This window comes from Muscardinus avellanarius, assembly GCF_963383645.1.
Source record: "Muscardinus avellanarius genome assembly, chromosome: 3".
Classification (NCBI taxonomy): Eukaryota; Metazoa; Chordata; class Mammalia; order Rodentia; family Gliridae; genus Muscardinus; species Muscardinus avellanarius.
The window spans coordinates 50,465,713-50,479,968 of record NC_137788.1 but is presented as its reverse complement, the minus strand read 5'-3'; the positions used below and the strand labels follow the sequence as shown (position 1 = coordinate 50,479,968).

The 14,256-nt window shown below is 33.7% G+C and overlaps 1 protein-coding gene across 1 annotated transcript in view; it reads left to right on the top strand.

The window, feature by feature from the left end:
• The window catches only part of MYSM1 (Myb like, SWIRM and MPN domains 1), a gene marked incomplete at its 3' end in the record, with an annotated part of 32,675 nt that extends 19,773 nt beyond the window's left edge, over positions 1 to 12,902 (top strand). Inside the window, exons 12-20 of the mRNA XM_080690987.1 lie at positions 1,244 to 1,332; positions 4,544 to 4,598; positions 4,937 to 4,987; positions 5,681 to 5,755; positions 6,275 to 6,463; positions 7,265 to 7,397; positions 11,168 to 11,273; positions 11,452 to 11,509; positions 12,750 to 12,902. Coding sequence (XP_080547113.1) covers positions 1,244 to 1,332; positions 4,544 to 4,598; positions 4,937 to 4,987; positions 5,681 to 5,755; positions 6,275 to 6,463; positions 7,265 to 7,397; positions 11,168 to 11,273; positions 11,452 to 11,509; positions 12,750 to 12,902 — 909 coding nt within the window. The remainder of the gene's footprint in view (positions 1 to 1,243; positions 1,333 to 4,543; positions 4,599 to 4,936; positions 4,988 to 5,680; positions 5,756 to 6,274; positions 6,464 to 7,264; positions 7,398 to 11,167; positions 11,274 to 11,451; positions 11,510 to 12,749) is intronic.
• Between the last annotated feature and the right edge of the window lie 1,354 nt (positions 12,903 to 14,256).

Here is a 14,256-nt window from a genome sequence, read left to right as displayed (position 1 = left end):
ACTTGTCCTACTGCCTCAGTCTGGAATGTTTTCATCTACTTCTTGAGATAATTATTCTACTGATCCTTTGGATTGAACACATTTTCTGTGAAATTTTCACTAATCACAAGCTTTGGGAGGATCTTTTATTTTTAATTTTAATTTCATTCAGTCATTCATTTTTGCAGTACTGGGGATTGAAATCAGGGGCAGTCTATCTTTGTTATTAATTTTATTCTTTATTTTGAAATAGGGTCTCACTAAGTTGGAAGGCCTGCCTTAGCCTCCCAAGTACTGGGATTACAAGCCTGCGCCACCACACATTAAAAGGCTTGGGAAGACCTTTTAATTCTTGAACCAACCTTATGAAATTTACTACAGGTTTTGTCTTTCCTACTATATATATATAAATTTCTTATGGGAAAGAACCATGCATTGCCGGGCTCGAGTTGTAAAGTTGGTAGAAATGAATAGAGTATAAATATTAACTCATTTAGCTTTTTGAAAGCATCATGATCATTATTGTTACTGTTCTCATTTTTAAAGCATGAAAGCTTCAGAACTTCCTGTGGTCACTCACCTAGCTAATAAAGAGCAGAGCCAGACATTCTAGCTCCAGAATCTATATGGTGTTGTGGCCCTCTCTTCATAGTACTGTACTTGAACCCAAGGCCTCTTGCTTGTTAAGCAAGTGCTCTACAACTGAAATAGACACTCAGCCTTTAGAATCAGCATTCTTAATACACTGTGATGTCTCTTGATTATGAAAGAAAATTCAGCACAGACATAGTAACTATAAATGGGGACTAAAAGACTTAGGTGATACTAAAATGTTTGTACTAGTACCATTTGTATTTTGACATGGGTACCTCAAAAGGAGTAAATTTTTATATGACTGTGTATTTTAAAACAATTTTTAGAAAATATTGTCCAGCATTTTTGTTAGTAGCAAAAAGATCCATCAATATCAATTTAATCATTTTATTCTCATATGCATTTAAATTTGGTTTTAAAGCCGGACATTGTAGCGCACGCTTGTAAATCCCCCTACTTGGGAATCTGAGACAGGAGGATCGTACAGGTTCGAAGCCAGCCTCACCTACTTAGCGAGGCTCTCAGCAACTTAGTGAGACCCTGTTTCCAAATAAAGTATAATATAGGTCTAGGAGTATAGCCCAGAGGTAGAAAAGCCCCTGGGTTCCACCCCCAATACCACCACACACACACAAAAAAAAAGTTGGTAAAAACTGATGTTTTGTTTTAGCATCTTTCTGCTGAAGAGTTGGCAAAAAGAAAAGAAGAAGAGAAATGCAAACCTGCTAAATCTTCAAAAGTGTCAAGACCAACAAAAAGGTACAGTGTTATACTATATAAATGTGTTTAGCTTTAGTATGCTTCCTTAGAAAATACATGGAAAATACCCAATAGCTATATTACACTGTCCATAAAAGATATATCAGTTAAAAATATTTTAATTTGCTTTTGTTTTTTGATTTGGTATTTTGGGTTGAACCCAGGAGCATTCTACCTCTGAGCTACACCCCCAGCCCGTTTTATTTTTTGTATATTGAAACTGGGTCTCACTAAGTTGCTGAGATTCTCATTAAGTTGCTAAGGCTGGCTTTGAACCTGCACTCTTACTTTCTCGGTCTCGCAAGGTATACACTACCCTGACAAAAATATTTTAATTTAAATTTTTTTTAAAGCCATATTATTATGGATATTTTTATTTTACTAATTATTAATTTGGTAAATGCTTAAGCAAAAAATTTTAAGTTCAGGTCCAGTGAGCTTCAAATCCAGTATACATTTACAAAGGAACCTTGTTTATGACAGGTGATTAACAACTCTAGACATGGAGAAGTTACCTCATAAAATGAACTGGTTCTCTCATTGTACATCTAATAGGCTAAAATTTATAACTTATAAAATTACGAATCACCAGGTAAGTTAAATGCCTTGACTTTTTTTAGACTGATTAAATAGACTATAGTTTTGTCAATATCCTTTTGAAAACAGGGTATCCTGGAATTACACTAGATCATTTTCCTTCTTTGGTAAGCCTCAAGTCCTCATTTATAGAATAATAAGTAAAATAGCTAACATTGTTAGCTGTGTTTCAAGCACTCCACTTGTATTAACTGGATTTAATTCCTGTAACAACCTTCTCAATAGTTAACATTATTACTTCCATTTTACAGATGAAAACTCAGACAAAAAGAGGTTAATAACTTGTTCATGCTATTTAGTGCTGGAGCTATGGTTTAAGCCCATACATTAGGGCTTACTGATCCATATTCCTTTTAATATGTAGTTCATTACATTATACATTGCCTTTGTAAAATAGAAATTAAAACTTACATTGTCATTATGAAAATAATTTAGACTATAAAAACTAGGGTCATCCATAAGTCAGTACTTTTTTTTTTTTTTTGGTGGTACTGGGGTTCTTGGAAGCCCTTCTACCTCCAGGCTACACTCCCAGACCTATTTTATATTTTTATTTGGAAACAGGGTCTCTTAAGCCAGCGTGGCTGGCTTTGAACCTGCGCGATCCTCCTGTCTACGCCTCCCAAGCGCAGGGATTACAAGCGTGTGCCACCACTCCCAGCTAAGTCAGTACTCTTTATTCAGTGTCCAGACATTTGTTTTTCTGAATCTATGTGAGACTACAAGTATTTTTATTTTCATGTCATTCCAGCTTGTCAGGACCTTTTTAAATTTAGATCTACTTTTCTCATTTTAGCCTTCATACCATTAAGTCATCAACATTTCAATAATTTTGCATTTTCTGGTGTTAATCACCAAATATAATGTTTAACTGGAATAGATTTAAAACTCAGACATCATTGTTCAATCAGCTATATATATTACCACAATTAACACATATTTTTTCATCTTATGCAGGATAATCATAGCAAATCTCTTGCTTAAATTTAGATAAAATATTTGAGTCTTTATGTAGTCTTCCGGTTTCCAGCCGATTATTCCTATCAAAAATGTTTGGCTATGATAAGGTCTATTTATTATGACTCACATTTTCACAAACTTATTAATATTCATCCCATACTCAGTAAAGACTCATAAGTCATTTGTCTAAATTATTTTCTTCTAGAATTTTGCCATTATTGAACATCTAATTCCTCAGGGGTTTTGTTTTGAGGTACCAGGGATGGAACCCAGGGTCATTGTACCTCCAAGCTACACCCTCAGCCCTATTTTTTTTTCTTTTTTTTTTTTTTTTTTTTTAGTCTTTTTATTTTTTGAAATGGTTTCACTGAATTGTAAAGGGCCTCACTAAATAGCTGAGGCTGTCCACGAACTGTGATCCTCCAATCTCTGCCTCCCTAATGTTTTTTTTTTTTATGTCTGTTTTTTTAATCTTTTAGCCTAATTGCCTCTCTGTAGTTCTCTAACCCTCAAGATGCATTGACAGGGGTTTCATTTTCACAGTTCTTACATGGTCTAGGGTCTTCTTTTTCTGTCCTCTATTTTTCTCATGTCTGCATTTAGTCCCTTTTTACTCAAATAATTAAAGGTCTTCTTTATTCAACAAGTTTTTTTTTTAGTATCTGCTGTGTTTTAGGCACTGTTCAAGTCCATTAGGATGTGGTATTAGTGAAAACAAGGTAGCCTCTTGTCTCTAGTAGTCTCTTTGGTAGAATGGAAACAGAACAGTCTTTTTTCCAGTTGTATTAACGTGAACATAGTCTTTTTTTTTTCCCCCTCTTAATATAGCCTAAAAAAACTGTATTATTCTTAATATTTCTTCTCAAACCTCAGTTTTTCTAACATTTCCTTTAGGTTTGCATATACTTTTATACCTAGACTTGCTTAGGTTCCCCCCTTTCCATCTCTTTATGTTTTTAAAAGAGAGATTATCATAGAACTTTCTATATACATTAATTTTTAGCAGAACTATTTGCTAATTTAAAAATATTGAGTCTCTGGTAGGCACATTATTATACTGCTAGAAGTGTTCTTAAGTAAAAACTTTCATCTTTTTTTAAATTCAGATCTCATATCAGGGAATTAGTTAACAGTCCATTGAACTTTTTGAAATCTGCTCTCATCATAGGACATGTCTGACCATTTATAGTGTTCTCTTTGGCTTTAAAGAAAGTTAAAATGATGGGATTACTTTCTCCTAAAATTCTGTTTTTGCTAAATCTTTAAAAAGAATACTTTTTTCAAAAGAATTGTATGAAATGTTTTAAGAAATTTTCTTAGTTTAATATAGCTTTTATTCAGACAATTTGAGCTTGGATTATTGATATACATTTTAAAATTTATAATAATTTTTTGCCGAGTGTGGTGGCACATGTTTGTAATCCCCGCGCTTGGGAGGTGGAGACAGGAGGATCGCGCAGATTCGAAGCCAGCCGTGCTGGCTTAAGAGACCCTGTTTCTAAATAAAAATATAAAGTAGGTCTGGGAGTGTAGCCCGAAGGTAGAAGGGTTTCCAGGAACCCCAGTACTACCAAAAAAAAAGAAAAAAAAATTATAATATTTTTTCCTAATATTATTGAGGTTTTATTGAAAGTAATTTTTTTTTCTTTTTCAGCTCATTTGATCCCTTCCAACTGATACCTTGTAATTTTTTCAGTGAAGAAAAACAGGTACTATTTTGTATCAGTGAATGACCATAAATAACACTCTTGTTTGACAGGAAATACTCTTTTTCTTTGTGCAAGAGGTATATGTATATTAAAGGATTGGACAAAGCAAGATACATTAAGGGTCAGATGAGTGATACAGTTAGAAAATGAGAGGGAATTTCTTCTGATGGAGGTCTGAAGGGTAATTTCTTTTTTAAAGTTTAGTTTGCATTGAGTCTTGATCAGTGGTGAGAACTTGGTGGGGTGGGGTGAGAAAAGGAGAAAGGGTTAGACATTCTATTTGGGGAGAACAAAAATCTCTATTTTTATGCTCCCCATTTTTTTTTTTTATATTTCAGGAGCCATTTCAGGTGAAAGTGGCTTCAGAAGCACTTTTAATAATGGATTTGGTAAGGATAATCTATTGTGTTGACTTAGTTATTCTGATTTCTATTCTTGTGTATTTTTATTACAGGCATAAGAGATTATGGAAGACGTGTATTTTGGATCTTAACTGTCCTCTTTTACAAGGAATCTAAAATAAGTCTTTTCTTTTGAAGAAAAGCCAGACAATTGCATGTTTCCATAATGTAGAGAAAATAAATTAATGTGAGTTCTGCAGGCTGTTCACAATCTCAGTTCTCTTCGTTTCCTAATATCCCATGTCTGCTGCCTTCTAGATTACTGAAACAAAGCCACAGCTTCTGTAATTTGGAGGTTCTTTGTTTGCACTAAACTACCGATACCTCCAAACAGTTGTGTGGTTGGTTTGTTTTTAATAGAAGGACTCAGAGTAATTTTACTTTGTACTGTTGTAGTGCTTTGCTTGAGTAAGGAGAGCAAATAGTATCTTCATTTTAAGTGAAAAAGTGGTGTCTTAATCAGAGTGTTTGCCTCAAAGCTTCTCAGCCAGCAGTGAAGATAGACCTGGAACCTAAGTCCCTAAGCACTGAGCCTAGCATCTAGTTCCCTTCCTGTGCTACCTTAATTTAGAAAGGCATAATGACGGTTCTTACAAGTGATTCTTCTGTGATGGTTTTGTTCTGATTTTTTTTCAGATGGATTTGTGCATTAGGGCTAAGTTTATCTTTTGTTTCTTTTAGCATGCTCATGTCTCTATGGCAGAAGTAATTGGTCTGTTAGGAGGAAGATACTCAGAAGTTGATAAGATAGTTGAAGTAAGTCTTCTCTTTTTAAAAAATGTTTTAATTACATTTAATCTTGTTGCCATACCAAATATGTTTTAGAATTCAGTAACTATCATTAAGATACAGACTTTACTTATAGTATGTGTGGGTATATGCAAATATGAAAAGTTACATAGTCCCAGAATTGACTTAACAATCTATATTCTTTTTTCTATCAAGAAAGAGAAAATACTGCCAGTACCTCTGATTACTTTCATCAGTAAAAATCTAATAATTCCTCAAAGGTCAAAAATATGTGCTAGTACTTATAGTTGCAAAGTAATATGTATCATTCTGTTGAAATTATCATCATAAATAATAGGAGTCATTTAAAATATACCTTTGTTACAGGTATTATTTGTCAACCTAGAAAACTATTATGATCTTGTAAAAGTAGAAAAATTCATGCTAAGTTTCTGGGATACATCTACACTTTCAGAGTATAATTTATCTGCAAGTAATAGAATTAGCAAATTTCAGTATAATCATATGAAGATCATTCATTCATAGGTTTGTGCGGCAGAACCATGTAACAGTCTCAGTACAGGACTACAGTGTGAAATGGATCCGGTATCACAAACACAAGCCTCAGAAACCTTGGCTATTAGAGGCTACAGTGTTATTGGATGGTATCATTCTCATCCTGCCTTTGACCCTAATCCATCCTTGCGAGATATTGACACACAAGCCAAATACCAGGTATTATGTATGTGTATATATATATATATTTATTCATTCCTTACATGATTACATTTCCCCTTCTCATTATTCTCTGTGAAATAAACTTTTTCCTTTTTTGGTAATAGGGATTGAACACAGGGGTATTCTATCTCTAAGCTATACTCTCAGCCCTTTATTTCTTTGTTTATTTTTTAAACAGGGTCTTAGTAAGTTTAATTGGGGATTTTGAAATAACTAGCACTTTTTTATTGCAAGACATGTTTTATGCAAGCATTTGGAAAGTCAGCAATTTCATTTAGTACAGAAAAGTCTTGAAAGTAACACCAGCTTTAGCAGAGCCCTAAAATAATTGATAAGAACAACTAGGAAATGAACTGTATAATTGAAATAATTGGAAATATTCATGTATTTTGCACATCTGATAAAACAAGTATTGTTTTATTCTCCAATTTTATGCTTCATGTGTGAGTGTTTTTGCTGTAGACAGCTATTTTTAAATTTTTGCTGTGTTTATCAGGATTGTAGCTGAAAGGTAGTCAATGTAATTAGTAAGTATATTCGTGGCAAGTGTAGATTTTATAGACCATGTGATTTTTTGTTTCTCTTGAGAGTCCTTTCAGATTAGGTTGAACACATTTCTTTCTGAAAATTTTACAGTGTGAAATGAATACATAAAGCATTTCATTTAGTTACTATTTGGATATGAAGTTCTAAATGTACCTTTTGTTCTTTTGCCCCCATTAGATGTTTAGAATGTTGATGTGGATAAATACTGACATTTGAATATATATAGTGAAACTAATTTTACTTTTCTTATAGAGTTACTTCTCCAGAGGAGGTGCAAAATTCATTGGGATGATTGTTAGCCCCTATAATCAAAACAACCCTTTACCATATTCCCAGATTACCTGCCTGGTTATAAGTGAAGAAATGAGCGCAGATGGCTCTTACCGTAAGTTTTCAACAGTAACAGCTTCCTGCACTATTTCTTTTCTCATTTCTTTGAATCTCACAAATCAAAAAATTTACAACTGTGCTAAACTATTTAATGAAGATGTTTTTCGATCAACTAGGGAATCACTGTGTGCCACTTAGTGCAGCCACCCTCTCCATTTCATAGTAGCTCCCTGTGTTAACATGGCAATTTGGCAGAAAGATTAAAATGTGGAGAAAAGATACAGACAAGCAGTTGTGTACAGTTGGTACTGAAGATACTGCAGTAAACAAAACAAAGTCTCCATTCATATGAAAATATTTTTATAAATGCAGACTGGGTTTTTCTCAGTGGCATGGAAAGTTAACAAAAATGACAACAGCTCTCCATCATCTCATCTCCCTGTGATATTAGGCTCGCCAACAAAGTCTAGTTTTGTGTATCTTAATTTCCCATTCTATCTCAAGGAAAAAATTGGTTGTCATAGCCCATCATATAGCTTGGTTCCTCTGAGATTTATGTCCACATGTGGTCCAGTCAGCTCTGGCTAGATAGGGATTTGGTATAGCTGACTAGGAAAAGGGAGTACAGATGGAAAGAAGAAGATTAGAGGGAACGATTGGCACTCCTTGGATGTTTTTTCTTTCTTGTCTGGTCTTAGTATCACTGCTCAGTTCAGGTGTCTTCTGGGGACCATTATGGCAATGATAGCATTGTATTTTCCATACCATATCATGAGGTCTTTATGAGCACATACTACATTGAACTTATTTTTGTATCCTGTTTCTAGCACATATAGGCCTGGCATATAGTGGGTACTAAATGAATAATAATTTATTTTCACTCTTAATAATCTCACTTAGATATCCTGTATTTGGTAAAGATGTTCCATCATAGCCCCCTGTCATTTACTATTAGTTACTTTATTCTTTGTACACCTGTAACACTTTTCCTGCCTTCATGGTTACTTTTATCTTTCAATATAACCTATCTGTTTTGCAAATCTTATTAAACAGAGTGTCTGAAAAGCAGTGATTGTGTTGTAAATTGCCTTTATATTGTAAGTACCACCTCATCAATTGCCTTGCATCTAGAAGGTGGCCAAGACTGATGGGTTTTTCTGAATGACTTATAACTAGTATTAGCTTTTAGTCCACAGTGCTCATTTGAGCACAACATACTCTACATCATTCTTTGGCTCAGTATAATTTTACAAAGTTAGAATAGACAGAATCACAATCAACCTATTATCAGTTTAAATAATTTATCTTATAATCTGCTAGATTTTGGTCATGACCAAATTTAAAATTCAATTCATGTGATTCTACTTCTGGCCAAAATGAAGTAACAATGACCTTTCTGAAATAACCAAAAAACTAGGCAAAATCTATAAAGTAATGGTATTTAGGATACGGTTTTAGACAGCAAAGAAGATGATTGCTAAGAGGTGAAAAACAAATTAATTGAGCCCCAATAAGTTCAGATGATGGAGGTAAGTTGAGATAGGTTTCCAGAAAACAAAACAGAAAGCCAAGTGATTTTAGAGTAAATTCTGAAGATTTGTAGAAGGTACTCCTCGAGTACTTAGGAAAATAAGATCAGCCCATGTCATGTATGTGAAAGAACTGTCTCAGGCGGGGAAGAAATCACTTGAAGAGATAAACTACCTTTGTACAGCGCACGGTATTCAATGTTATTGTCATTGCAAAGAATTCTCTCAAACAGAGCTGCCTCAAGTGATTTGTCTGTTTTAGGAACTGAATATTAGGTCTTAATCTTAGGGCCTTTGTGTTCTTCTCTTAGAAACCTTGTAGTACAAGAATTAATATTTTCCAGAAGCCAGGGCTTCCTTGTACTATAGGTACAGTACTTTTAACTGAGGTCCTATCTTTAAAATGTCTCTTATAGTTAACCATTTTGCTTGTTTTTATTAATCAGAAAATATACTTAGTGATTACTTTTTTATAGTATTTTAGTGGATGAAAATGCTTTTTACAAAAGGAAATTTTTACTTTAACATCTTTTTTATTTTAACTAAGGAAATTTTTCTTAATAATACCAATAGGGGTTTATATAGTTTTTGTGTCTGCTGTGCTGGCTTTTTTTTTTATCAGCCCTGATTGGAAATGTATTATTTACCTCTTTATTCCCAACTTTATTACTCAACTTTAATTAAGAGTAGAAGTCACTCAACTGTATTCATGTCCCAGCCCTGACATTTACTGGTTATTTGACCTTGGGCCAGTTACTTAACCTCTCTCATTTTCCTTTGCTGTTTCTGTAAAATGAGAAAAGAAAAATTACCTATAGGTAATTTAGCAAATAATAGGTTTTCAATAGGTAGTTGTGATTACAGTTGGTATGGATGCTTAGGTAATCAAAGCATGTCAAGTAAATTATCATTATAAGAAACTTGTTGACTAGCTTGTGTATTATAATATGTCATTCCTTCTAAGTTTCTAGAGAGGAGAAATAAGATAGAAGAATTGAGAAATAGGAGAAAAAAATAAGCCATCATCAGGCTTGCTATCCCTGTCTTTCCTCCCAAACACCTGGGGAAAAGGCTACTCAGAGCACATTGACAAGAAAACTTTGCTTCATTTTATTGTGGAAATGTGTGCATGTTTTTTCCTGTGTTTTCTTGATTTGCTAGCATTTTATTTACTTGAAAAGCTGTATAGCAAAACCCAGTTGGAAGGCAGTATAGTATAAAAGTTAAGAACATGACTTTGTTGAGCCAGATTCCCCCAGGGGTTCACGTCCTGCTTCTTATATATGACCATGAATAAGTTTATAAACTTTCTTTGGATCAGTGTTCTCACTGAAAAAATGGAGATGGTAGTGGTAGCTACTTCATAATGATTTAAATGTTTGAAAGACCTAAAGCCTGGCACTGGTAAGCATTGTATAAGTGTTGCTGTTATATATATAATGGCCTTTCGTGATGAGTCACTTGCACTTTGCTTTTTTTTTTTTTGAACTGGGGATTGAACCCAAGGGCATTCTGCTTTTCTTTGGATATGCTGCAGATCTGGAAGGGTATGTGACAAATTGCTAAGATGGCTCATCATGTGGTCATGCCCACCCCTTGGTCTTATTTCTCTGAGACAGTCTTGACTCAAGGGCAGTTGCTGTCTTCCCAGGGTTGCTCCTGTTCTCTGTCTAGTCTTACACTAGCACCTGTAGGGATAGAGAATGAAGGTGGACTTCAAACAAACTTGCTAGGGTTTAAAATCCAAGCTGTATTACTTTATTAGCTTGAACATAGTATTTAATCTGTCTCAGCTTTCAGTTTTCTCATCTATAAAATAGGAAGAATGCTATCTATCTTATAGTACTGTTATAAACTCAATAACCTGTGTCAAACAAACAAAAGCCCAAGATATAATGTAGCAATATGTCTTTGTTTACCTAGGACAGTCCCAAGTTAGTGCTGTGGTTCTAGCATAATTATTAATTAGTGCCCTCTTTCATTCAAAAAGTCTCTGAGTTTTGGTGATAAATGATGTGATTATGCTGTCTGTAACAGTGCCTTACAGAGAATTGTCACAAAATTGGTGCTTTTCCTTTTCTTTATTATTATTAATAGCTTGGCATTAATATGCTTGGTAGATTAAATACAGTCAGGCAATAAATATTTAATGAATGTGCACTATGTTCAAAGTGCTGTTCAGCTGGTCTGCCAAGCTGTAGTTGTAAAAACCACTAAAGGGAATTTTAGGTAATTAAAAAGAGACAGGAGATTTGAGAAATAGTTGAAGAAAATATGCTTCTTTATGCTTTTCTAGGTTTACCTTACAAATTTGAAGTACAACAGATGTTAGAAGAACCTCGGTGGGGATTAGTATTTGAAAAGACAAGATGGATAATAGAAAAATACAGGCTCTCCCATAGGTATGTTCTGTGGTATGAGATGGTTATACATCGGCAGTGTTTCTTATTAAATTATATTTCAGAGAAAACCCAAGTTAAATATAAAATTTTGATGTATGGCATCAGTGATGGTTTATTACACAACTGATTACTTTATAGTATTTGTTTCATCAGTTTGTTTTCATATTTCTTCCTACAGCAGTGTCCCCATGGATAAAATCTTTCACCGGGATTCTGACCTGACTTGTTTGCAGAAAGTAAGCTGCTTTCATTTTAATTGATTCCATTGTTCACAGATTCCAGAGCTATTCATCTTGATGTGCTTTCCCATGATGCCTAATGCTTTGTGGATACATTTTCTGTATATTTCCGTTATTGCTTTTTCCTTTCTAAAATTAATTTCTAGAAGATAATTAGTAATGTGTTATATTGCCCAAGCTTACACATAATACATAATACAATTTTAGAATAAATTTGTCAGTGTTGACTGATAAAGTTTCATATTAGATTATTATTGTGCACAGTAGAGAACGTTTTTCTCACTTTATTACATTCAGAAGCATCATGTTTTCTTTTTAGCCTTACCAATTGATCATTTTTAAGAATCTTAATGTAAATCTAACAAATTTAAATGGTCATTTTATTTAAATTTTTAATATGAAATAAGAACTTTGAATTCTTTTATTTCACTTCTGATTTAATTTCTATAATGAGTTAAGACCAGTAGACTGGAAACATTTGTCTTTTTGTTTTAGTAACAATTTGGAAATAGAAAATTTAAATATACTAAGGATTTCTTTTACTATTTTTTACTTCTTTCTATTATATCCACATTTTTCCTTGTGCTATTCAAAGACTAATATACACATTTCCATGAAAGTAAACCTAGCATCCTAATTTTGAAGTAGTAGAGTCTAAGGTTTGTATGTACATAGTTTTTTGTCTTGTTTTGTTTTCACTGTGTGGTATTAGAGATTGAACCCAGGGTCTTGTGCATTAACACATTAAGTCCCAAGTTTTTGGTTCTGTGACTGTTCCAATGAAATTGACATATATGTATTAAAGTAGGTTATAAATCATAATCTGAAACATATATATATTTTTCAAACACTAGTCCTTCACCTATTTCTCAAACAAGTAGACCTCTAAAAACATAATTATTTCAAAGTTACCATAAATAGTATTTGTATTGCTCAATTTAAGTTTTCATAAAGAGCAAGTCACATGTTTGTTCAAAGTAGAGAGCATCACATGTACCATCCCAGGTTTGTTTCCTTATATAAAATTGTAAGGGAACTAAGCTAAGTAACTCTCAATGGTTTCCAGTGTTTTTCATTACCCCAGCATTGCAACTATTGAACACAAGTCAGTCTTCGACCATATGTAAGGAGAGTTTCTCATTTAGTTGTTAAGAAATGTGAGGTTTGGAAAGAGTGTTACCCTTGCCAACCCTCTTACATGTTTTATGTACTTACATATGATTTTTTTTTTAACTAGCTTTTGGAGTGTCTGAGGAAAACTCTGAGCAAAGTAACCAATTGCTTCATTGCTGAGGAATTCTTGACTCAAATAGAAAATTTGTTTCTTTCCCATTACAAAAGCAAGCAAGAGAATGGAGTGGCTGAAGAGACTGTACAGACCAATTGCTAATGTAATTATTTTAAAGTAAGACATTTTAATCTTGGCACAATAGATTCTACTTTGAAAACTTTTACCTTGAAATGATTGTAACTTAGCAGTGGTTTAACTTTCGTATATTTTCCTCTGGTTCACAGAAATCCAAACTTTACCACATAAATCATACTTCAGGAAGAAATGCAGGCTTGTTTTCATGTAGTGGTTATCAGAGTGTTATGTAAATCAAAGATCACCACAGTGTTCCAGTCCTGTATAAAGCACTGTATGTAGTTGACTATGAAAATATACACAGGTGGTCTCTTGTGCTGTTGTATATAGATTGATAAGTGGAATATCTCTATTTTTTAACTTCTTTCCAGAACTAATCATTTATTATTTTCCGTTTGGACATCTTAAATCTCATTAGAAGTACTTTCATTCTTTCCATATGTTCTGATGAGATTTATGTATTTATTATTTGGGGTTGCAAGTGTGATACGGATGGGTGCTCACTGAGATCATTAAAAAGGTTGGGAACTACTGATTAATAGAAAACAGTGTACCATAGGGGTCAGGAGGAGAAAACCTTAAAAGTAGACAAGACAGCCAAAGGAAAGAACCAAATTACAAAGTAGTTGTTTTTTTCCCTCTCATTACTAAATGATTGAAACCAGGACCTCACACCCACTAGGCAAGTTCTTTACCACTGTGCAATATCCTCGGTACTCAATTATCAATTTTTAACCATACATATTTGCTTCCATTATGTTCTATAGCAATTATAAGTTATATAATTCTTAGCTATTTGAAATGTTTTTTTATGGATTCACATGTTTTTATGGATTTCACACTTAATAATTAGCAATGCTTGGTGTGGTGGCGCACACTTGTAATCACCACACTTGGGAGGCTGAGACGGGAGGACTGCACAGGTTTGAGTCCAGCCTCAGCTACTAAGTGAGGCTCTCAGCAACTTAGTGAGACCCTATTTCCAAATACAGTATAAAACAGGTCTGGGAGTATAGCCGAGAGGTAGAAAGCCCCTGGGTTCCACCCCCAGTACCACACACACACACACACACACACACACACACACACACACACTGAATAAATAAATAAATAAATAAATAGCAACAACAATATGTATACTTTATATTAGTTTGTGACAAAACTTCATTTAACTGGATCTGGTAATCATAACCCTTAAACTAGCTTTTTTCTCTTCCACTATTTACCATTAAGAAAGAGCAGCAAATAACAGTAAAGCTTAGAATAAATCAGATTCCATTCTTAGAAACAAACCTTATAGTGTTTAATACATCCTTCCCAAGTTTCTGTGCTTTCTGAATATAAAATGGAGGTCAGTAAACTTAAATAAGGCAAATTA